The sequence below is a fragment of the Mytilus edulis genome, chromosome 13 (assembly GCF_963676685.1).
Source record: "Mytilus edulis chromosome 13, xbMytEdul2.2, whole genome shotgun sequence".
NCBI classification, from domain to species: domain Eukaryota; kingdom Metazoa; phylum Mollusca; class Bivalvia; order Mytilida; family Mytilidae; genus Mytilus; species Mytilus edulis.
This window is the reverse complement of record NC_092356.1, coordinates 39,723,832-39,750,123: the sequence shown is the minus strand read 5'-3', so window position 1 is coordinate 39,750,123 and position 26,292 is coordinate 39,723,832. Positions and strand designations below refer to the sequence as shown.

Here is a 26,292-nt window from a genome sequence, read left to right as displayed (position 1 = left end):
GTAGGAGCAAAAAAAAATTCCTTAACCATCATAAGCATTGGAAATATATTAAAAATACTATCATGATGGCATAGTGAAGTCAAAAAGACAACCTAGACAAATAGGAAATTTGACCAATTGTTAAATTGAGAATGGAAATGAGGAATGTGTCAAAGAGTCAACAACCCGACCAAACAGCAGATTACAGCCAAAGGCCATCAATGGGTCTTCAATGCAGCTAGAAACTCCTGCATCCAGAGGCATGCTTTAGCTGGCCCCTAAACTGGCCAAAGTGACTTTAATGCGACGAAGGGACACACACAATTGGGAAATTTCATACTTTTGTGGCTTAATAAATGAAACTAAGGTGTGACTGTAATGAAGCTAAAGAAAGACATAGTTCAAATATTTTCAAACTTATTGAGACTTTGATGAGGCAGAGGAAAGACATCAATACCTGACAATCAAGTAATTCTACACTGATTGTAACATTAACACAGCAAAGCTTATCAAAGGGGGAAAAAAAAAAATAGTTTGGGCATTTCTTATTGAGTGTGATTGAATAGCAGGCTAATGATATTTCTCATACTTAATTATTTCAATAATAAAACCTTTTGATTTGGTTATTGGAATTTATTCAATATAATAAAAATAACAATATGGAGGTCCAGCCTTCCAAGGGTCCAATAAAATGTGAAAAAATTAATAATCTAATTATATAAAATAAAAAATATATATATTACAAATTGGTAACTGATCACGTATTTCCTTGTTCTACAAAAACCTGTGATTTAAAGATAATCAGATTAAAATTTCACGGCTTAATTCTGTGCCCGTATTGAGATTTTAAGAACAAAGTTCTGTCCTCTATATTTCAAATAATAAAATTTTCAGCAGTGAACATCCTTAATAAGAAATTTCCAATACCAAGAAAAAAAATCCCCATAATTTATTCAGAATAAATACCAGTATATCTAATTAAAAAGATTTCTTTATAATTAAATGTTGATAGAATGCCTTAAAAGTGTTGTCAATCTATAAAAAAAAATCTTGCAAGTATTAACCTGAAATAGATGTTATTTTATTTTTCATTTATGAGTCATTTCTGTGACTTTGTGATATTGCAATAAATGAGTTATTTCCCTTATTTCAAGTGTACTCCTTTAAAATATTTAACATATTCAGGTTGAGGAAAAAGAAATCTTCAAATTTTACTTGAAAAATGATGACTAAATATCCTAGTCAATGGTAAACTGTAGTTAAAGCAAGTCTTTTCAAATAAATTTTATAATATATTAAGTATTAAATATAAAGTATTAAAGTTCTGTAATTAAAGACAAATTTTTATATCTTGGATATCACAGAATAGGAGAAAACTGGTATTGAAATATTCCATTCAAACTGACATATAAAATATTTTTAACAGCAAGAAGTTATTTTCATATTCAAAAATATTTCAGAACTTACAATATAAAGGCTGATCAACAGCTTCTGTCTAATATAATTGATATACGAAACTCACATACTGTATTTTGTCTTTTGTTTATCATTTAATAATATTGCACTTTATAAAAAAAAAGTATAGAATTCATTAACATGATTTTTTCCACTCATTAATGTACCTAATTTAACATGATCAATCTTAACGAAAAATAATAGATGAAGACAAGTATATCACAACAGGCTTAAAAGTGGACGGAATGAGACATAGCATAAATTTAGATAAAAAACTTAAATTTTCAACAAATTATTCACTTATATTTAAAGTATAATTATATACAATTACCAGATTTTATTTGAATCAAATTAATATGTTAGTATCTACTAAAAAAATAAAAAAAATACAAATGATATCAAAAAGCCATAACTTTAAATATCGTAAAAAAAATTTTTTTTTAACTTGTCACAAAATTTACAATATTTATTACAGTTAATATATATATTGATCTGATTTATATCTTCTCCACAAATTAGAAAAAAATATTCATGTGTTAACAAAGTATAGGTAATGTGTAAATCTTAATTCTTAAAATAAAAACCTGAACTTTATCTAAACAGAGGTTTGAAATAAGATATGGAGTAAATACAGATAACAAAACAAATGTCAAGGACAAAATATTTGATTGCAAAAGAAGAGAGAATAATCACAGTCTATTGCTAAAATATAAGTATAAATGTTAAGTGTTCAGTCTGATGAACTACCAGATGGTTTAACATCAGATCCCAGTGAGGTTTTAGAACCAAACTGTTCCTTGGATCCCATCTTGTTCAGCTTCTCCAGGGTACTGAGTGTTGGTAGAGTAGACAGGTTATCATCATCACAATTCATTGCTTGTAGACCTAAACAGGGAATGAAAAATAGGAATTGTATTAATGATTTTTATCCCTTCAAGTTTACTATGCAAATAATAATGATAAATTATCTTGTTATAGGCTGTTTAAAATCCAATCACTATAAAGAATTTTGTGAAATTTCAGTATATTAAAAAATTGTTTCTCAAATGAAGTGCAATGGTGTTTTTCTAAACTATATCTAGATAGAACATAAAAACCATTAAAACTGCATTTGTGAATTTTGACCATTAAGACATTTAACATTGATAAATTTGTTCCTTGATGATACCCCTGCCATAAGTGGATAATTTTAATAGTATAAAAATATGCAAGTGTTCGGTAAACAGGAAGTTGTCAAGTGATGAATCTGAAAATGCATCACACGGTATAGCTGACTTATATAAACACTAAAACCAAATTTCAGAAATCCTTGTATTGTAGTTCCTAAGAAAAATGTGATGAAAATTTTCAACTTGGCTATCATGTGTAAAATAATACAAGTGTTCTGTTAACAGGAAGTTGTCGTGTGATGAATCTGAAAACATATCACAGGGTATATATAGCAGACTTATATAAACCTTGAAACCAAATTTCAGTAATCCTTGTATTGTAGTTCCTGAGAAAAATGTGACTAAAACATTCATGTGACGGATGGACTGACACACAGAGGTAAAACATTCCCCCCTCCTTTTTCAAAGCCGGGGTATAAAAAAACTATTGTCAAACGGATATGTAATTTTGAAACTTTCAATATAGCTTAAGCTGATTCCACATGAATCTTGAACTTAATTAACCAACCTTGATCAGCCATATCCCATGCTTCTCTGTCAGCTGCATTATCCCTGATGTACCCCAGTACTTTATCCAATCGAATCTGTTTAGCCTTTGACCTGTAATGATAAAAGTTATTTCTATAACTTAACAAGACCTCATATTAAATAATCTTTAAACTTATGATCAGAGATTTAGGATAACCAAAGCTATCAAACAGTGGAGCTCATTCAGTTTTGATTTCATGCTCAACCCCTTAAAAATTTCTCTCACCAATGAGACACTTCAGGGTTTGAAATAACAAAGAGATTTTGACCTGTAGTTATAAATGTCATTTCAATAACTTAACAATGCCTCATATAAATTAATCTAAAGATTTATGATAAGAAATTTAGGATCAGCTATTAAACAGTGGAGCTCATTCAGATTTTATTATGAACCAAACCCCTTTAATTTCTATCACAAATTAGACACTTAATAAGGGTTTGCAATAACAAAGAGTAATCTTTTTTTTTTAAATGCAAAAATTATCAACAAAGCAAATATTCAAAGAATCATCTAATACATATCAAAATAATGCCTAACAGATCATAAGATATTAAAAGAATAACTAACTTGATTCCTTTATGTTCTGTTGTACAGAATATAACTTTAGCTACAACTTTCTGTAATACAGCATTCTGTGTTCTGGCAAAGATGGTCAGAGATTCCTTCAAGCTTGGATTCTCTACTAACTGCTTGCAAGTCTGAAAATATACAAAATAATATATAAGCCTTTCTATGCAAAGTTTGGTTATTTCAATATTGATATTAAAGACTTAACAAAAATATTCCAAGGACATTTATCTATAACATCTTTTCAATGATTGAAAAAAAAATGTCAGCCATGTAGTTTAGAGGAAAAATAAAAAACTGAAGAAGGTCAATGGCCGAAACGTCTTGAAAAATTGGTTTATTTATACAATTATAAAAAGTATGTTCCCTATTGGAATTTAAAAAACAAGGATAATAAAAAATAAATAACTGTTTACATTTGGTTCACTACTTACTATTGTATATTTAGTGTCTTGTAAGTCTATGTAGGCTGGGTATTGATCTTTGTATTAACTGTTCTGTGTATTGAACTGGTACATTTATTTGTATGATCAATATCTGACACTTTATTAAAATAATCATTATCTTATGTTACAAAGTGTCAAGATGAAAATATGAAAGAGTAAAATTCAATGAATTTTTGTTAAAGAATGGTTCTATTTCAGTTAACACAATAATTTGTCAAAGACTTTCTTCCTTTTCTATAATAGAATTGTTGTGACTTTTGCAGGATGTTATCAGATGTGGTTTCTTTTTTCAAGATGTTGCAGAAATTTCAAAAGCCAAATATCTAAGATCATATACATGAAATGTAAAATAATGAAAATTTCAGACCCCCAAAAAAAAGGGAAATACAAGGTATAAATTTGTGCAGAATTTTAGAAAGTATATTAGAGAGTTAATACATAGTCTTACATCTTTATTTTCAGCATAGTATAACAGAATCTTTCCTGCGATAAGATAAAGTTTCTCATCCATTGTCTTCAGTGGTAATTCAAGCAGTATATCCAAAAGCTCTTCCTGTTAAATAAAATAACAATTAATCACAAAAAATATACATTCATGCCAAATTTTCAAGTTATTTCAGGGGCGTAGCTAGATAGAAACGATGTGCAAGCGGAGCGAGGCGATAAAATTTTGGGACCCTTTTATGCAGAAAAATGGGGTTTTTTTTCGGGTTTCGGTCATAAGACTGTTAAAAGAGGAGCTATATGTAGATAGGACTTATAAAAAATTATGAATGTAAAACTATTAATAAATCTTCTGAATAGAGTAATACATAAACAACACATATTTGTGATACAGAATTTACTCAAAATTGTCCAAAATCTGCTATTCGGGTCTAGGCAGAAACAAACTTCTGTATTACTTTAATTGTCAATATTCACACTGAAATCCCGATGAATATGCAGTAATGCTAGTAACTGTCGTTCATTGTTGATCGTATATTTGTTTTCGACATACTTAGTACACTGATAGATCTCCATGGTAGCACTCGCGAGATGTTATCATCAGAACCAGCGTACGTGTTCAGCATCGAGCGACCTCCCAATTAAATTCGTCAAAATCACATGCCAGGTCAGTTTCGTATGTCTCAGGTAATGTTGAGATTTTTTCGTTTGTTATATTTCTTACAACACGATGGAGCAGATACAGCGCAAAAGTGCGATTTTCTGATAATACTAGACGCGACTCCACTCTCTAGTTCCCTTATCATATCATATGGTTTATGAACGCAAAAAATAATGAGACTTTCCAATACTGTTTTGGCGTCTTTGCAGGGTGATTGGATCTGGTAGTCTGTCGACCACAACGCCTCGGCATATTTTCAACGATATCGAGGGGTTCTGATAACTCTTATGCCGATTGGTACATCTCATTCCAAACTGATGATGCATTGTAATATGTGCTCCAAAAACTACATGTCTTAGACTGAGTATTACAAATTCAAATCTAGTAAAAGATACAAGTTACTGTCCGATTTTGTCATAATCTCCAATGAAACTTTTATTTTGAAACCAAATGCCGTTATTTAATGATATTTCATCAATTCAAAAAGTGACAACATAGGTGTTTCCTTTAACATTCAATCTATAAATTTTTATTTTGCCATTTTTTTTTTTTTGCATGCCGAATCGATGTGCACGCAACTGCGTGTTAGCGTATAGGCAGCTACGCGCCTGTATTTGGTTTAAACAAACATTTATATGTTTTGGAGTTTAATATGACGTCAATTTTCACTGAAGTAGGAATTATTATTATTATTATTTAGGGGTCAGCTGAGGACCACCATCGGGTGCCAGATTTTCTCGCTGTGTTGATCCACTGTTATCTGCTTGTTGGTCAGATTGTTGTTCCCTTGACATATTCCCCATTTCCATTCTCAATTTTATTATTTATTTAAATATGCAAAAGGGATGAGACACAAATTAATCAAGCTTATACAATTCTCTCCAATGAACAATTTATAACAATATAAGATTTACAAAGCATGTATGCATACGATGCATTCTTTTTATATATTTGATTTTTAAAAAGATGATGTGTGACTATGAGAGTAAATAACTGTGTAGGTTGTCTGAAATAATACACTTTTTTTTCAAATAAACTTTTATTTATTCAATAAATGAACTTTAACAAATGTTTCTCAGAAATGAAAAAAATATAGATAAAATAATAAAGTTTTGTGGCATTAGTATGACAAACCTGAGCACAAATCATATCTGAACTCTCTATTGCAAGTAATTCCAGTGTCTGTAGGGCATATCTCTGTGTTTCTGGATCATTACTACGACACAAATGTGTCATGGCTTGAGCTGAAAAAACAATATCACATCCATATTATTCCAAAGAAATTAACTATGAAAATAATAAAATAGGTTAGAATTATTTCCCTTGAATCTTATTTTTTTTTCTTTCTATAATCACATTGATTCTTAAACGCTTATTTTATTACAATTTCCCAAACTAATCCAATGAAATGTAAAGTTTCAATCAACAGCGCTTAAGCTAGCTGATAAGCCATTTGACTGGAGAAAAAAATAATCTAACACAAATCACTATTTAACAAATGTACAAAGATTTTTTCAATCTATTCCATTTTCTTAATTTCCTGATTTAGTTTTTGTACTTTATAACATACCTGGAATATTTCTTGAAGCGAGTTGTGCTCTGATGTCTCTGTTAAATGCTAGTTCTAAGAAGATACTAGCCACTGTTCTCTGACAGTATATTGTTCCTTGGTTTGAAGCATAGGCCAGGTCATCAATGCTGGAAAACCAACAAGCATCAAATTTAATATTTTACCTTGATGAGTGCTTTAATACTAATTAAAACAAAATATTTCAAAAACCAAGTTTTTAAGTTAAGCTTGCAACAAAGGGTTCTTTAAAATAATCTAAACACATCTATTTTAGCTTTCTGAAATACATGTATAAAAATACTAATTCTGGAGATTTGAAAAGGTGGATTTGGGGTTCCTGATTCCCACCCCGTTCTCCTAGAATTTAAGTGGTCCAAAATTCCACTTTCCAATTATTTTAACTATTGTGTAAGAATATTCATGGCTGTTAAAATTTAATAAGCAGTGTTTTATAAATACTACATAAACTTAAGCATTTTCATTTGTTTTTTTGTTACGAAAATTTACCCATGATCAGCAACCACAGCACTTTGGTTTGAACCTTTATGCTCATTGTGCTCATCAGACTCAGACACAATTGTGTAAAGAGCACTTGCAGCTTCTTGCATCACTTTGGAATTCTCAGATCGTAGCAAGGCAGTAAGTGTTTTAACTCCACCCATCTCAACAAAGTTGTCCTGAAAGCAGAAACATTGAAGTCAATACATTATTAATAAAATATCAACTAATGAACTTTAATTGGTCCATAATAATTTGTCCAAATCATACCACACCTTGTTATTTCAATCTTATGTACACATTGTACACTATTCAGTGACTAACTAATAAATATGCAAGTTTAAATATTGACTTCCTTCATTAAAAGCAAGAAATAGCAACAATTTGTTTCAGAAATACATAATAAAATTGTTGTATGTTTTATTGTCTTTTCATTGATCTTTCCTCACCCTATCAAAAAAATTGAGTGCTAATTAAAGAAATAAAAAATAATCATAGTAGGTACACTGAATATTTTATTAGCTTACTTTGGCCCTATTTTAAGTTATATTTATATATTATACTAAGAATATTTTTCTAGATTATATGACATTTTAGGACAGCTATTAAGACTCATAAACTGTTATCACAAAGATATGTCTCGCCCTTTTTGTAATTTTGATTATGCAAATGTTGACATTTATCTGCTGTTATCTGCTGGCATGATCCTTACCTGTATTGATGGGATAATGAGTAGTTCTTCAATAGCCTCTACAGCATGCTCCTGTGTAGAGTCATCAGAGCTTAGAGCCAGTGACAACAGAACATCAAGTCTACAATGGCATAAATAAAAGGTCATGAAAGTGAAAATACTAGACAGATTTTTGAAACTGAAGTTGGATAGAATATCTAATTAGATTATATTATTTACTCACAAAGTTATTTCATATACTTGCAGAGAAAGGTGGTCCCAAACACATTGACTTAAATTAATTTGGCTTGTTTAATTTTCATAAAATTTTGACAAAATATTTATTTGACCCTTTGACAAAAATATAAAATTTCAAAAATCTTGAACCACACACTTTATCACAAAATTTTCAATGGCTATTTAGGAGTTTGACAAACACTAATTTTGATCATTGAGAAGCTTAATAATTATTATTCATTTATTTAACTGATCCAACTGTGCAAAATCCTCATGGGTAGTCAATGTCGTTAAAAATCCCCATCATAATTTAACTGATGCAGTGGCTCATTTAAACTTTAACCTTTCATTGAATAAACACAACTCATATAACAATATCAGTAAATGTCAGTAATTTTATATAGATTTCCCAAAAATTTGAGGTTGTGAATCTAAAGGATTATTTGTTTAATTTGAGTGGTTATAATAGGATAATATATCTATACTATACTAACCCATCTTCAGCAACAATCCTGAACTTGTTGTCATCTCCTGAAGCTGCCATGGCCGCTAGCTCATAAGCTGCTGTTCTCTTCTCTTTCAATCTTTAAAATCAAAATTCTCAGTTACTAATTTAAAACAAATAATATAGAAGTCTTCAGAAAATATGTTTACTTCAAACTTCAATTGATATTTTCAATTTCATGACTTTTTATTATTGATATGTGCAAATGCTAATACAAATGCATGCATACCAATATCATAGACATAACAAACTGTAATGCCAATTTAACTTTACCAGAGTCAGTCATGACAAATAAACCATATTACATGATTTCATTGATAGAAAGAATGACAAACAGAGTTCATAGTAAATCAGTCATGTCTGGTATGTAAAAAAAGATATCTTTACATCATAAACATTTCATGGAAAAACACTGAAAAATCATAATCTGATCCTCTATTATTTAAGCAATTAATACTTATTTGTATAATAATCTTACTTTCCATTCCTAGCAGCCTTCATCACATCTTCAATATCTCTCTCTTGTACCAAGAATTTCTCTATGTAATCTCCTATCTACAGAATAGGAAATAACTCATTAAAGCAAAAACTAGGCAAAAAACATTTAAAATCATTTGAAACTTAAACAAGAATGTGCCCAAAGTACACAGATGCTCCATTCGCACGATCATTTTCCATGTTCAATGGACAGTAAAATTGGGTAAAATCTCTAATAAGGCATTAAAATTAGAACGATCCTACCATAGGGAACATGTGAACTAAGTTTCAAGTTGATTGGACTTCAACTTCATCAAAAACTATCTTGATCAAAAAATTTAACCTGAAACTTGCACCTTTCATTTTCATTTTCTATGTTCAGTGGACCGTGAAATTGGGGTTAAAAGTTTAATTTGGCTTTAAAATTAGAAAGATTTTATCATTAGAACTAAGTTTCAAGTTGATTGGACTTCATCTTCATCAAAAACTACCTTGACCAAAAACTTTAACCTGAAGTGGGACAGACGGACGAATGGACGCACAGACGAGAAAACATAATGCCCCTCTACTATCGTAGGTGGGGCATAAAAAATATGATGCACATGTTTTTTGTAACTTTTTATTAAACAACATATACTTTTTTGCAAGAAATTCTTCAATTTGTCCAAATTAAGAAATTCGCCGATATGTTTTCTGTATGCAGTGAACTCAGTGTGACCTTTCTTGTAAAAATCTGGTAACTGCAATATGCATGTATCTGCCATTGAAATAAACTATTATCTTAGTATACATGTTATACACATGCTCAATACCCATGTTTCTTTGTTGATGTATACTAAATATACCTTATAGGGTGACAAACAGTAAACTATGGCTTCAAAATACCACAATTATTAGCTGCCATATTTTCATATCCTTACAGTCCTAGAGATTTTTTTTTATTTCATATATGATATGGATGAGTAAAAAGTGATAAAATCGTACACAGAAGTCTAATTTTATGATAAATACATGCGAAGTTCAAGAATTGGATAAACATTATTTTTCACCAGTCACATGTTTCATATGACTTAAACAACATTCTTGGTTTCGGATAAAAAAAATAGTTCCATATCACTTCTTTGATAAATATGGAAGTATTTTCATAAATAAGAAAAACAGATTTTTTTTAATATAAGCTCAACTTTATATTCATATAGGACATATAGAACAACACTTACTTAATACTTTCATCGTCAATATATTCTTTTCTATTAACTTCCACGGTTCATATATATTTACATATAAAATTATGATTTTGAATGTCTAGTAAAAATAAAATAACAAGTTTATCCCAGATATAAACTGTTAGTGTTCTGCTTTAAATTATTCAAATTTTTAATGTCAGGGCCTTTTAAAGCAAACTTTATTTATGTTTTTTGCATTGTTGAAGGTGTACAGGAACTTATCATTGCTTATATCCACTTCATTAGAACTCTGGTTGATATCCATCTCATATCCATCTCATTGGCAATCATAACACACCTCCTTATTTACATTTACATTACATAAATTTGTCTTGTTTTAATTTCTTGCTACAAGCAAGTTATAATTTCAAACAAAACATATCACTAGTTTCGATTTGAAGTCCTACATTTTTTTGAAATATCTAAGATGATAAGCAATTGTCTGCAAACACAAAATAAAACTTTCACAAACCTGCAGTCTGAAGTTAAAGAACAAAATGGCGACTATAATGGCAGCTCCAAGTAACAGGAGGGCATTAAAACTGAAGAAGATTGCTGTAAACACATGTTTGTGGGAACACTCATCTACAAACACCCAGTCTTTACAACCATGATTCTAAAATTAAAAAATATGAGACAATTTTAAATCTATCTAAATAAATACATTCATTCAACTTGAATCAATAAATGTCATATACAGTTTAACCTTAAGTTATTTTTACTATGGATTTATTCTTATTCATGGGATACCAATATTCCTGGATATAGGGAAATAGGGAATTTTGTGGGTATAGAAAAGCAACAAATTTAAATGATCAACAAATTTTATAGATTGAGTAAAACTATAGATTCAAATATCCACCATAAAACAATTTTTCCTCAATCCACAATAATTGGTATCCACAGTAGTGGATATTGTAATAACATTGGCGGATCCAGGGGGGTTCCGGGGTTGGAACCCCCCTTTTTTTTGGCAGATCAATGCATTTGAATGGGGACATATAGTTGTAACCCCCCTTTGGATCCTTTTGGATCTGCCCCTGAATAAGCAGTAACTTTCTGTGTGTTTGAAAAATTAGCATACTTGTGTTTTTACTACATTGTACTTTTAATTTTTGTGTATATTTTAAATGTATTTCTAAGTTTAATGTCACCTGAGAATTTGTAAACAATGAATTATCTTTTTATTTAATAGAAGAACATACTAATTTTTTTTATTAAATATCTATTGAAGAAAATTACCTTAAGAAATATAGGGAGCTTTAAGACAAATAGATTTAACTAAAACATGTAGGCATGGTACAAAGTGTCATCCCATTCCGGGTAAACCTCTTGTTATTTGAAGAAGATACTAAGAGTACATCTGTTTTATATCTTACCACAATACTCATCCATTGGACAGCAGAATAATACAGAGAGACTCCTAATGTTGCCATGGCTCCTACTGCATATACTACACAAAACACAAACTTCCTAAAACAACATATACCAAAATCATTACCAAATACATTTAATTACTTTTGTAGCAAGCTTCATTATTGCAGGTAACTCCCCTTTAAAGAATCTAAATTAATATAAAAAAAATATATTCATTGGTATTGTTAAGATTATTGAATAGGCTAAATAGCAACAGTATAAAATGCTAGTACAAATGTTATTTTTTAAGATTGCAGTATTATAGGATTTAAATTGCCAATTTGCTATGATCACTTAATTCTTCTCACCTTTGGGTTTGCACAACAATTGAAAAAGAATGAATATATCATTACTAAATGTTGGAGGTCAAACTGGTGAAATTTCTAAATTGATTAACCAAATTTAAATATGTGGTTTTGGCACATCTAATAAATGATACTTAGTAGATCAAAGTTATAATTTATTATAAGATTATGTAAAGGAGCAAGAATTTTCCTTTTTTAGCTCACCTGGCCCGAAGGGCCAAGTGAGCTTTTCCCATCACTTGGCGTCCGGCGTCCGTCGTCGTCCGTCGTCGTCCGTCGTCGTTAACTTTTACAAAAATCTTCTCCTCTGAAACTACTGGGCCAAATTAAACCAAACGTGGTTACAATCATCATTGGGGTATCTAGTTTAAAAAATGTGTGGCGTGACCCGGCCAACCAACCAAGATGGCCGCCATGGCTAAAAATAGAACAGAGGGGTAAAATGCAGTTTTTGGCTTATAACTCAAAAACCAAAGCATTTAGAGCAAATCTGACATGGGGTAAAATTGTTTATCAGGTCAAGATCTATCTGCCCTCAAATTTTCAAATGAATGCGACAACCCGTTATTGGGTTGCTGCCCCTGAACTGGTAATTTTTGGGAATTTTTGCTGTTTTTGGCTATTATCTTGAATATTATTATAGATAGAGATAAACTGTAAACAGCAATAATGTTCAACAAAATAAGATTTACAAATAAGTCAACATGACCAAAATGGTCAGTTGACCCCTTTAGGAGTTATTGACCTTTATAGTCAATTTTTAACCATTTTTCGTAAATCTTAGTAATCTTTTACAAAAATCTTCTCCTCTGAAACTACTGGGCCAAATTAATCCAAACTTGGCCATAATCATCTTTGGGATATCTAGTTTAAAAAATGTGTGGCGTGACCCGGCAAACCAACCAAGATGGCCGCCATGGCTAAAAAAAGAACATAGGGGTAAAATGCAGTTTTTGGCTTATAACTCAAAAACCAAAGCATTTAGAGCAAATCTGACATGCGGTAAAAGTGTTTATAAGGTCAAGATCTATCTGTCCTGAAATTTTCAGATGAATCGGACAACCTGTTGTTGGGTTGCTGCCCCTGAATTGGTAATTTTAAGGAAATTTTGCTGTTTTTGGTTATTATCTTGAATATTATTATAGATAGAGATAAACTGTAAACAGCAATAATGTTCAGCAAAGTAAGATTTACAAATAAGTCAGCATGACCAAAATGGTCAGTTGACCCCTTTAGGAGTTATTGCCCTTTATAGTCAATTTTTAACCATTTTTTCGTAAATCTTAGTAATCTTTTACAAAAATCTTCTTCTCTGAAACTACTGGGCCAAATTAAACTAAACTTGGCCACAATCATCATAGGGGTAACTTGTTTAAAAAATGTGTGGCGTGACCCGGCCAACCAACCAAGATGGCCGCCATGGCTAAAAATAGAACAGAGGGGTAAAATGCAGTTTTTGGCTTATAACTCAAAAACCAAAGCATTTAGAGCAAATCTGACATGGGGTAAAATTGTTTATCAGGTCAAGATCTATCTGCCCTCAAATTTTCAAATGAATGCGACAACCCGTTATTGGGTTGCTGCCCCTGAACTGGTAATTTTTGGGAATTTTTGCTGTTTTTGGCTATTATCTTGAATATTATTATAGATAGAGATAAACTGTAAACAGCAATAATGTTCAACAAAATAAGATTTACAAATAAGTCAACATGACCAAAATGGTCAGTTGACCCCTTTAGGAGTTATTGACCTTTATAGTCAATTTTTAACCATTTTTCGTAAATCTTAGTAATCTTTTACAAAAATCTTCTCCTCTGAAACTACTGGGCCAAATTAATCCAAACTTGGCCATAATCATCTTTGGGATATCTAGTTTAAAAAATGTGTGGCGTGACCCGGCCAACCAACCAAGATGGCCGCCATGGCTAAAAATAGAACATAGGGGTAAAATGCAGTTTTTGGCTTATAACTCAAAAACCAAAGCATTTAGAGCAAATCTGACAATGGGTAAAATTGTTTATCAGGTCAAGATCTATCTGCCCTCAAATTTTCAGATGAATCCGACAACCCGTTGTTGGGTTGCTGCCCCTAAATTGGTAATTTTAAGGAAATTTTACTGTTTTTGGTTATTATCTTGAATATTATTATAGATAGAGATAAACTGTAAACAGCAATAATGTTCAGCAAAGTAAGATTTACAAATAAGTGAACTTGACCGAAATGGAGTTATTGCCCTTTATAGTCAATTTTTAACCATTTTTCGTAAATCTTAGTAATCTATTACAAAAATCTTCTTCTCTGAAACTACTGGGCCAAATTAATCCAAACTTGGCCACAATCATCTTTGGGGTATCTAGTTTAAAAAATGTGTCCGGTGACCTGGCCATCCAACCAAGATGGCTGCCATAGCTAAAAATAAAACATAGGGGTAAAATGCAGTTTTTGGCTTATAACTCAAAAACCAAAGCATTTAGAGCAAATCTGACATTGGGTTGAATTGTTTATCAGGTCAAAATCTATCTGCCCTGAAATTTTGGATGAATCGGACAACCCGTTGTTGGGTTGCTGCCCCTAAATTGGTAATTTTAAGGAAATTTTACTGTTTTGGGTTGTCATCTTGAATATTATTATAGATAGAGATAAACTTTAAACAGCAATAATGTACAGCAAAGTAAGATTTACAAATAAGTCAACATGACTGAAATGGTCAATTGACCCCCTAAGGAGTTATTGTCCTTTATAGTCAATTTTTAACAATTTTCATAAAATTTGTAAATTTTTACAAACATTTTTTACTGAAACTACTGGGCCAAGTTCATTATAGATAGAGATAATTGTAAGCAGCAAGAATGTTCAGTAAAGTAAGATGTACAAACACATTATCATCACCAAAACACAATTTTGTCATGAATCCATCTTCTTCCTTTGTTTAATATTCACATAGACCAAGGTGAGCGACACAGGCTCTTTAGAGCCTCTAGTTAACATATGCCTCAACTCAATGTTGTTCAGCTTTATCTTGATTTTACTGTTCAGATGTACTTACCAGTGAGTATAGTTTCCAACATAACCACCAATCCTGGTAAATTGTGGACAGAAGATAACTCCAATAAGGAACAGTGGAAAGGTCCAGGAGAAAGAGTACCAGTAAACTGTCAGCAGTGTTAGACAGGCTGTCAGGAAGTGCATGTACATCAAACCCTGTAATTAAAAACACATTATGTAGCCATAAAAATGCATGTAGCAAATGAAGCTTGATTCAAAATATATATACTGTATTGTTACAACAGCGACAAGACAACAAATGTTACAACTCTAAGGTGAAAATACATACAGTTTAGGTACTTTTGTTCCAGGATACAATATGAAAAATACCGGTACTGGATTTCATCCAACCCAATGATTTGTGGACTTAAAAATCTATGTTTCCATACTTGAGTAAATATTATTTTTTGAAGATACTTTATTTTGTTAGAAACAGAGTAAATTGTGGTTTTATGGAAAAGGACACTTCTTAAAAATAAATCATGCCATCCTTTACCATAGAAGTTGAAAATTGCAATATTTAAAAAATATATCATTTTCAATGTTCAGTGGACCTTGAAATTTTGGTCAAAACTCTCACTGACTTAAAATTAGAAAGATCATATCATAAGGAACATGTACATGTATACTAAGTTTCAAGTTGATTTGACTTTAACTGCATCAAAAACTACCTTGACCAAAAACTTTAACCTGAAGCAGGACAGAGGATGAACAAACACAAAGACCAGAAAACATAATGTCCCTCTTCTATAGTAGGTGGGGCATAAAAAGAAGGACCAAGAAGGTTCACTGCAGAACAGAACTTAGTCAGATCCTTGTTATTGAGGCGTGGTACTTATATATATTTTATTCAGATTGCTATGCATGTATATACACTGTATGTACAGATATGCTTTATAGCTGACTATGGGCTTTGCTCATTGTTGAAGGCTGTACGGTGAACTATAGTTGTTAATGTCTGTGTCATTTTGGTCTTTTGTGGATAGTTTTCTCATTGGCAATCATACCACATCTTCTTTTTTATATTTATTACAAAATTGGTACCATGGTTTTAATCATCACAATAAGATATTATTGGAAAACTTACAGAAAAATCACTGATAAGCTTTTCTCTAAAACAGAAGCCTTTCAGTTCTCTGTATAATGCTGACTTCACATCTTCTGTTTGTCCTGGTCCAAGGTCAAGATTCAATGTTGTACTGCTGGTTAAGGATTTAAGATCGTACACAGACTGATAAAAGATAAGAATAGTCTAAGTGTGTGAAGTAAAATATGTCCAAATTGATTACAGCTTTCAAGTACAAATGCACTTGGATGTTTTTTTAAATATAAAACACTTGAGGCAAATCTATATATTAACAATTATATATACATACACATATGGCAAAATTATAAAATACATTTGAAATAATTCTTGTTCAGACTTTACTTTTCTGTCTTTTGGTATAAATTTCCTAATTTGTTTTACTAAACATTGCTAAACATGCTTAATGCAACTTCATACATACAGTGAGTTCTCCAAAAACATTAACACCATTAAAAAAAAAATAAAAGCCATAGAATGCTAATGAATTCAACTCCATAAGGCAAAGTTGAATTTTTTAATGTCCTTTTTGATCATATAGCTTTTCAACTGTTTAAGTTTTTAAACATCATTGGATTAAAATATTTGGCTTTGAGTATTCCTGATGAAAATAAATCAAGAAAAGGTCTTCAGACTCATATAGTATTTCTATACTTGATAATCAGCAAAAATTTATTTATTTATTAAACTGTGAAGACAATCAGGTCCTTAATGCTGTTGGTAAATTTATTAAAGTGAATATGAGTTAGTAATTGTATTGTAACTGTATGTAAAAAAATTGTTTGTATCTATGTATCTATGCAAATCAATATTCTTTTGCCTTATTCATGTATGCTCTGTATGCCCCTTGTGGGCCCTTAATTGGAAATAAAATATGTTCTGTTCTGTATAGTTGATAAAGTGTTGATTTCTTATTTTGCCATATATGGTTTTGTTAATAACATTTTTATGAATCACTTACATCGTTCCTCTTTGACATGGGGACCATTTTGATGACAGCATTTTCACCGATGTCATAATCCTCCAGATAAAATGCATCACGCAGATATTGACCTTTGAATCTTAGTCTGAACTGATGGTCCTCTCGTCCAATCTCATGAAGGGAATGTAGAAGGTGGGCTCTGACTCTGGCTATCTTATCTGTAGGATCCACTAGAGTCACAAATGTGCGAAACTTGAAAAAAATCACATCATTAAACATGTTAAACAGTTCTTTAAAAATTCAATGCTGAAAATTTTCAAAGGAAATTAAACAGTTAGACAGTAATTAAACTTTGAACAAAAAAATACTTGAATGAGGGTTAGACAAGTTTTTTTTAGGATAGTGGCGGTCCCAAAGACCGATATAAAAAAGTAGGTTGCAGTACCTACATCAGCAGTTTTTTCCTTGGTAATAAAATGTACCTGCCTCTATTTCCAGTACATTTTTTTTGCAGATGTACTAGCAGTTAATTTATGGTACTAGTTTTCTGAATTCTATTATAAACAAACCAAAAGGGTGACCTATTTATGTGGCCTTGAATGTGTTCATAGAGCCATCCCTGGCTGTAATACGGTATGTGACATGTGTCTACGCCTTACATTTCTTTGCTGGAAGCTGAACGATTTACTGCTAGTGCTAATATTTTTAATACTTTTTTATTCCCCTCCTTTACAGAAAATCAGTAATGGAAACCTACATATTACGGATGAGTTTAGATCGAGGGTACAGAATCAGCTGAGTTGAGACGAATGGAAAAATAAATTTAACTCGTTTATATCTACAAAATGATCTAGTGGATGCCAGGCCTTAAAACTTCCAAACTGCACAGATAAGTCTTTACACAGAATATTTAAAAATACGTCCATATTTTATTATTTATTACAGTACGCCCAAGGAGTTTGTAATCCCAAACTCCATACTCCGATATTTTTCCTGGTGTAACACCAGGAAACTCCGACATCCCTCCCAAAATTCTCGGAGAAATTTGGGAGTATTCCCTCCGACTTCCGCGTAAATCCGCTACCTTTTGTTTATTGTATTAGCGACATCTCTCCCAGTCTGGTGTGACGCGGTGTGACACCAGGTAATTAATTGCCCTAATCCGTCTGATCTATGCCGGCACGAGACAGTCAAGGTATGTGAGATTTCTAATGTAATTAAACAATTGTATTTCCTGTCTATTGATTATTAGGTTATATCTGATTGCTTGAAACAAATGAAAGATTAAAATAAAAAGCAAAACGTTGTTGTTAATTAATTACTCTGTACATTTTAATCAAGTTTTTAAACAACTATATTTGATTTTGACTTCCGTTTTTTTATCAGTAAATAAATATTTAATTTACTAAAAGAGATATAATTGTGCAACAATAAACGGAGACTAACGCTGAATAAATGAGGGCAGTTTAAAGAAAAATTCCACGTCTCAAAGTTTTTTATTCTACAAGTAAAAAAGAAAATATTATTCCTTATCTGTTATGCTAATAATTCTACGCCATTTCCATTTTACGATTACAAAATAAAAGTTTTAAAATCCAAAACGTTGTTGTTAATGCTTTCAATTGCATTAAAGTTTTATAAAAAAAATCTATTCTTGATTATGACCTCGTTTTTTATTTATCGGTAATTGATATAACTTACGAAAAGAGACTTACTTGCGTGAAAATAAACGGAAACTAACGCTGAAGGTATAAAATGTGAGCAGTGAGTTTAAAGAAAATTACGTGTCTTAAAACTTGTATATGCAAGTAAAAAAGAAAATACTATTCACCATTCGTTATGCTTAATAAGTCTACGGCATTTTCTCTTCACGATTAGCATTACTTTAGGATATAATACATTTCGGCTACAACAGGAATACTTCTATAGCTGCATTAAATAATATTCATTTACGCACAATGAATGTAAACCTTTGTGTTGTATTTAGAACAGTTATCTTTAAATATTTTTAAAACAATTAATTGCCGTGGGAAGACGACACGCATCTCAGTGATCAACAGTGCGTGGTTGAACTTGAACTTGACTTCGCTCACAATATTGAATGCTAAAAATAGTGACATCAATTTTGTCCACGAGATTTTTATTTGGCGGGAAATAGTATCATGTAACAGTAAACTCAGGTGACCTTTCTGGATAACCGTGGGAAAATTCATGTAATGATTGACATTTGTGTGCGTTAAGATTGAGGCTCTAGAAGGTCCTTTTACAATTGATTAACCGGATTCTAAATTTTATTCCTTTTCTGAATAAACGAACATCAGCCTTTTATTTATACGTTTCTCAGTCAACAGAGGACATAAACCTGGACATTATTTATACTTCCATAGTCAACACTATACATTAATGGTAGATGAAAACAGGATGCATGTCGTTCAGTTCCTGATGGGCGTTGGTAGAGATCCTCTGTGAAAATGTGTCGATCGTAAAAATCCGATCCACATTTTTTTTTACATATTTCTTTCTTGTACGATATAATTTCATTTTAATATTCTATTGTATAAATTGTTGAAATACTTCTTTTTATATTTCGCGGACGACTTTTAACGAGCAGTAAAATACGGATTGCGCCAATCCAATTTTTTATTTTAAATAATAAAAGATCAATAACAGATCATAACAGATAAAAAACACATGATTTTATTTCTTCATATAATTAAATAAGGTTGTGATGATTGTGTTGTGTCTGGGCGGGGAATTATCTCAGTATTTATGAATATAGGGCTGCCACATTGCATACAAAACTATTTGTCACTTTACAGTTTCTTTTTTAAATTCAAATATTTCAAGTCGGTAATCTACCGAGGTAGTGAAACATAATATTTTACATTTCAAAATAAATTGAAAGTAACAGAGTTCACTTGTTGGTCCGATAAATTAACTCTAGGGTTTGATTTAGATTGGACAAATTACCGTAAAACATCATTTTGTTTTAAGCCAGTTGATATTAATTATATAATATTGAACTTTTAATGAACCGGATATTCACTGAGTAGGTCATAAAAGGTTCTAATTGTGGTAAAATCATCTTTGTTGAAACTTTGTTGAAAAAACAAAAATTATGACCTGATCGGACTATAATGAAAATACTAAATAAGTGTTTTATTCGTATTTTTATACGTTTTTACGTTTTATTTAATATGACAATGACATGGGCATATACATACAAGAATAATTATCTTATTTTAAATAAAAATGTCACACTTTTATCTGACAATGAATGGACATTTAAATAACGTATTTTAAAGTACACAGGTGCAATCAAGATCGAATAAATGTACAAAGGTAATAAATCTGGCTAATCCGATTATGTTGTCACGCGTCATTAATTTTCAGTTGGGCAATAAACCAATTAACAGCCACGCGGTGTTGGGAGAGAATCTTTGGAGGAAATTGGGAGTAGAATCCGTGATTCGCGGTGTCACACCGCTACACTCGGAAATCGGTGATAAAAGTTCGCGATTACAAACTCTCTGGGCGTACTGTATGATACAGATTTTTGCTAACTGAAACTCTCTACCAAATAGCCTGCTATTTAAAGTTCATCATAACAAATGGACATATATGGCCGTATTTTCACCTCAAAAACTACTCTGTGTACAGACTTACCTGTGCTGTTTGGAAAGTTTTAATGTCTAACATCCACCAGATATATAAAAATTAAATGCATTTTGTATTAAAAGATAAAATCTTTTTTGGTTTTTGATGGGCATTTTTTTTCCTTTCTGCAGAAGGTGTAAAAATAAACAAACAACTGAATTACTTTGATACTGTCCACTCACTGACTCAGATGAACTCTTTAACTCACCTGTAGTTGTGAAGATACCTCTTGTCCATGTCAATTAAGGACAATCAAAACAATACAAACCGGTTTTTTACCTGAGGGAGCATCTCATAGTTGTACCACAACTTAGTTAATTTTCAGACCTTTTGCATGAAGGAAAAAAAATGCCCATCAAAATCCAAGAGAAATTATCTTTCTGAAACACAAAATATTTCATACACTGGAGTATTTTCTCCTAAACGGGAGGACGGGAGGAGACCCCTGAAAACGGGATTATTGTACTCCCGTTGGGAGATTCTGTATTCTGTATTCTGTAGGTGTCGCTGTTGACACTGGATTGTCTCCCTTGTAATTATTTAAATCTCGCGTGTATTTATATTTCACTCTGGTAAACAACTCACTTGTACTTTAAAATACATACTATTAGGTGGCAACTGTGCTTAACATATTTTTCCAAAAATTAAAAAATATATCTACATTTATTAATTAACATGAAAATTTAAAGGAAAAGAAAGAAAAAAAAATAAAGAAAAAAAATCAAAAAAATCTAACATTTATACATTAATCAAACCGGCGCGACTCGCAAATAAAGTCACCCAACAATCGCATTAGTGTTTCATTAGAGACGGAGACATTGTCGTTTTTTTCTATTGACAATAAAAGTTCCAAATCAATATGTAACGATCCTGTGTTGAAGTATATCTCGTGTATAAGTTTCTGTCTTGCCTCTTCATAATTTTCACAAAATAGTAAATAATGTTCCACAGTTTCTAATTGACCGCATTCACACTTGGGGTCTATATTTTGATTGATTTTGTTTTGATAATTTTTTAGGTAGTATCCGGATCTTAAATTTCTAATAATTTTTGCTGTTTTGTGATCTGGATAATTAAATGTCGATTTATTGCTGACAGTCTGATGAAAGTTATAATAAAATCTTCCTGTATCACTATTATCCCATCTATGTTGCCACTTTTTATTTACTAAAATTCTTGCTGCTGTTTTAATATCTTGTTTAGTTACTGTAATATGGGCTTCTTTCTGAATTTGATTTGCCTCTTTAGCTGCCTCTTTAGCTAGTTTATCAGCTATTTCATTTCCTCTAACATCTGCATGTCCTGGGGTCCAATCAAAATTAATTCTTATTCCATGGTGTTTTTGGATACATTTAATAAGGGAAATAATTTCATGTGAAGTGGATCTGCCCTGCAGGCACACTTTGTTGAATCAACGTTGAATCTTTGTTGATTTAAGGTTATACATTGATCAACAAATATTCAACATTGATTCAACGTTGACAATGCAACGTTGAAATTAGTACATTGTTTCAACGTTGAATTGACATTGTGTTGAAATACCAACACTGAATCAACGTTGGCTAAACAATATATAAAACCCAGTAGTTGTGGATACCAGAATTGTCAAAAAAGAAGTATTTGACACATCACAATTATTTTCAAATTGAAAACGATATTCACATTAAATAAAATATTTAGTAGATTTATCAGTAATTGTTGTGGTGATTATAGAATAACACATAAAACAATTAGCAGTGTATATATAAGCATTAATTTACTAATTAATCATGAACTTCGCACCCCAAATATTGAAATAATACAAAATTTAAAAAATTCACCCCACCCCAAAACATAACAAAAGAACCAGCGTGTATACAGGATCATACAGTAAATATAAAATTAAATATTTGTGAATAACTCCTTCCCCTTAAAAGATCCCTCCACCTTTTTCCTTGACTTCTGATGTCAAATATCTTGTTTTCATTTCTTTTTTTTTCTATTCTTTTTATTAATTCAAAGAGAAAGACGTATACATCAGTACATAAACAATGGTTGACAACTTGAAATATAAACAACGGATAGATCTATTTAAATAACGATTTAAATTTTCGCGGCATTGTAACATTTCTATTTTAAGACTTCAGGTATGCGCATGCGCAGTTGTTTTTGTTGCCAAAGTTTGAATATCCGCCAACGTGACCACAAGTGATTTGTGCAGAGTTTTTATCAATATCTTTCCTCTATACAGCTTTTACATTTTTATAGTAAGTATTTATATCAATTGTTGTGATTACGTTATCGTATTTTAGAAATGTGAACATATCATGTCGTTATGAAACTGTACAGTACTGAAAAGTTGAAATTTTACACGTGAAAAAGGGGGATGTTTAGGACAATCTATGGATTGACCTTAGGATCAGGATCAGGATAGCATGTTACCATTCCCAAGATATCTTGCAACGTCTCTTGAATTTTTATCATTGACTATTTGAAATCATATGATTGAATCAAAAGTGAAAAGAAATTTTAATCGCATAAAAAGGGGGGGCTTGTTTACAACTTTGGGATGGAAAGGTCAGAAGCTATATATGACTCACCAAGTTGAACCTTTAATTTTACTGTCAAAATTGAGGTAGAGTTTGGACAAGGTGATTAAACATAAAGGGTATATGAGGGTGGTAAAAAGTTATTTGCATTTATGGCCTTTTTATTTCACGTGTTTTAGCGTTTTATTTCTCGTAATTGGTTTCGACATGCATTATTTTTGTTTCCTCTTATTTATTTTCCGTGTTTCGTCTGGGTACTCTTTAATTTCTCGTGCTAGTCCAACATTCAAGATAAAAAAAAAAGTAAACCAGGACTAAATTCGAAGTCCAGTCGGGAGATTGTTTTAAATTATGTGTTCCCAGGATATTAATTGCGATCAAGTTATCTTTTCCACGATTCGGATGCAACAAGCGGAAGCGAAAAGGTGACTGCAGGGTCTTCGTGTCCATTATCATGACTGTGTGATCTCCAATAACGACTGAGTATTAACTTCTAGTACTTTTTTCCTTAATAAAATTCATGATTTAATTTTTCGTGTTTCCTTTAACCAAATTTTTATTTTCAGTGCAGTGTTTTTTTTTATTTTATTTCACATGTTTCTGTGTTAAGAACCCCCTTTACCATCCTCGAATATGTCAATTAGTCACATATACATGCCGCAGCACAAGTAATACAGAAAAAGACATAAGTGGATAAACCTTCAATTTGTTCAAATTAAAATGTAGTAGTTAGGATTTTCTTGCAGATTATACCTAAGTCCTTCTAGTCTATCTAAAAGGAAATGTAGTTGAGACTTCAAAGGACAACTGTTATTTACTTTAGTTTTCACCGGTTCTTATGCTTTTTATTTATACTTTAAAGTAATATCATTATGAAGTTAAAATAGTTAAATGTGTTGAACAGAATACAACTTTACAATGTTATAACTTTTGATTTTGTAGATGTCATCATGAAGACCTAGATGGAATCACGGAACAGCAATTCAAGTGTCTGAAAAAACAATAAACTTTCTAAAACGGGCTCCAAAAAGACAAGGTGTGAGAAAAAAGAAGTTGAAGTTGCACTATTAATAAATAAAAAGTTTCAGTATAAATAAATAATTTTATTTGAATTTTATCGTATTGAATATTTCTCTATAATCAGTGGTTGGACATTATAATACATAGGATAGGAAGTGTCCGAACAGCAAACTTTGTTTTATATTTTGACCACTCGATATTTCAAATAGACATTGAGCAAAATTTGTGTATTAAGGGTGGTGCGCTTTCGAAATCAATAATTCTCTTGGATGATAATTTGTGTTGTTGTAAGCATGTTGTTAAATGTTAAAAAAATCTTGGTGGTTAAATTATGGTTCGTAGGATATCCCTCAACACCCATATTTGTTATTCAGCTGATTGGTTGTTATCATCATCATTGTCAAGCCATGCTCTCATCACACGAATGTGGTCACTCAGTTTTATTGTTGAAAATTACTGATATTTTACAAGTAATTGGCAGTCAATGGCATCTACATTGTATTAAAAGTTTTGTGCACCCAAACACTTTTTATTGTTGTACCTATTGTTAACAAGACAACCATCAACCAGAGAACATTTTTTATATATCTTTGCGTTACCATACAGTCTTCAACAATGAACTAAAGAACACACCATGTCAAATATAACCAGACAATGACTTTATTCAAAGATAATCAATTTTGTTTTGAGATTATTTTTCAAACTTGGGTCTAATGGAGCAGTTATTGGATCAGGTTTGCATATTGAGCGCCTAGAGAAGACAATAGCTTGAACATTGCTACAGTATAAAATTATGGACTGCAAGACAAAGAAAATACAGGATGAATGAAACACATTAGTTTAGGTGGAAACACAGTTGAACACAATCACTAACCAATTTTGATTCCGTGTTGAATACTAGTATTGTATTCACCCTGAATTCAATCTGAATTCAAATTAAGCTATTGGTTGAAACAATGTTGAAGCAACTATTATTCTATATAGATTCAATGTTGAACATCAACGTTGATTCAACATAGGATTTCAACGTTGATACAAATTTGCAAAATCTAATAATAATTCAACATTGATTCAACATAGAAAATAAACATTGATTCAATGTTAAATCAACGTTGTGTGCCTGCTGGGTGTTATTTTCAATTTTCCAATTTAATGTTAAAATTCCAATTGCTGTTTGACTGTCCGAAAATATTTTTACTTCTTCAATTAATGTTTTGTTTTCAATTCTGCTTACATAATCTAATACTAATTTTATTGCAACCATTCACATTATGAGTGGACAGTATCAAAGTAATTCAGGTGTTTGTTTTTTTTTACACCTTCTGCAGAAAGGAAAAAAAATGCCCATCAAAAACCAAGAGAGATTATATCTTTTTTAAACACAAAATGCATTTAACTTTTATATATCTAGTGGATGCTAGACATTAAAACTTTCAAATTGCACAGGTAAGTCTGTACACAGAGTAGTTTTTGAGGTGAAAATACGGCCATATTTGTCTCTTTGTTATGATGGAACCTTTAGAGATAACCCCCTCCCCCTCCAGTATGACGACTGGCAAATAAAATGTTATTCATGCAAGTCATTTAGACTTTATAATAGTAAATACTATGAAAAAAATATATTATATATCATACAAATTTGGATAAACGCCAAAGGAAAAGAAGCAAATAATTTATCTAAGGGAATGAAAATAGTTCGTAAATGCTTTAAAATCATTAGGATAGGTCTAATAATTAATCTTTAAATTGAAATATATAATTAAAATTTGTTTACATACAGGGAAAGCCTTATTTTCAACGTAAATAATCATCTTTTTCTCATTTTTTGCCTTCTTTCATTTCATTGTTTACATGTGCCCTTGGAAATCGGAAGTGACGGACT

General features: G+C 31.2%; 1 protein-coding gene across 1 annotated transcript; it reads right to left on the bottom strand.

The window, feature by feature from the left end:
- Nucleotides 1-591: 591 nt before the first annotated feature.
- Nucleotides 592-26,292, bottom strand: LOC139502169 (uncharacterized). Its single transcript, XM_071291547.1, has 16 exons — nt 26,189-26,292; nt 17,245-17,457; nt 16,287-16,430; nt 15,201-15,355; nt 11,813-11,906; nt 10,906-11,049; nt 9,209-9,285; nt 8,720-8,809; nt 8,031-8,130; nt 7,328-7,497; nt 6,821-6,948; nt 6,385-6,494; nt 4,594-4,698; nt 3,700-3,830; nt 3,112-3,203; nt 592-2,319 (listed from the first exon to the last, which is right to left on the bottom strand). Exons 1-16 carry the CDS (start codon nt 26,219-26,221, stop codon nt 2,165-2,167), a joined length of 1,941 nt encoding a protein of 646 aa, XP_071147648.1. The 5' UTR covers nt 26,222-26,292; the 3' UTR covers nt 592-2,164.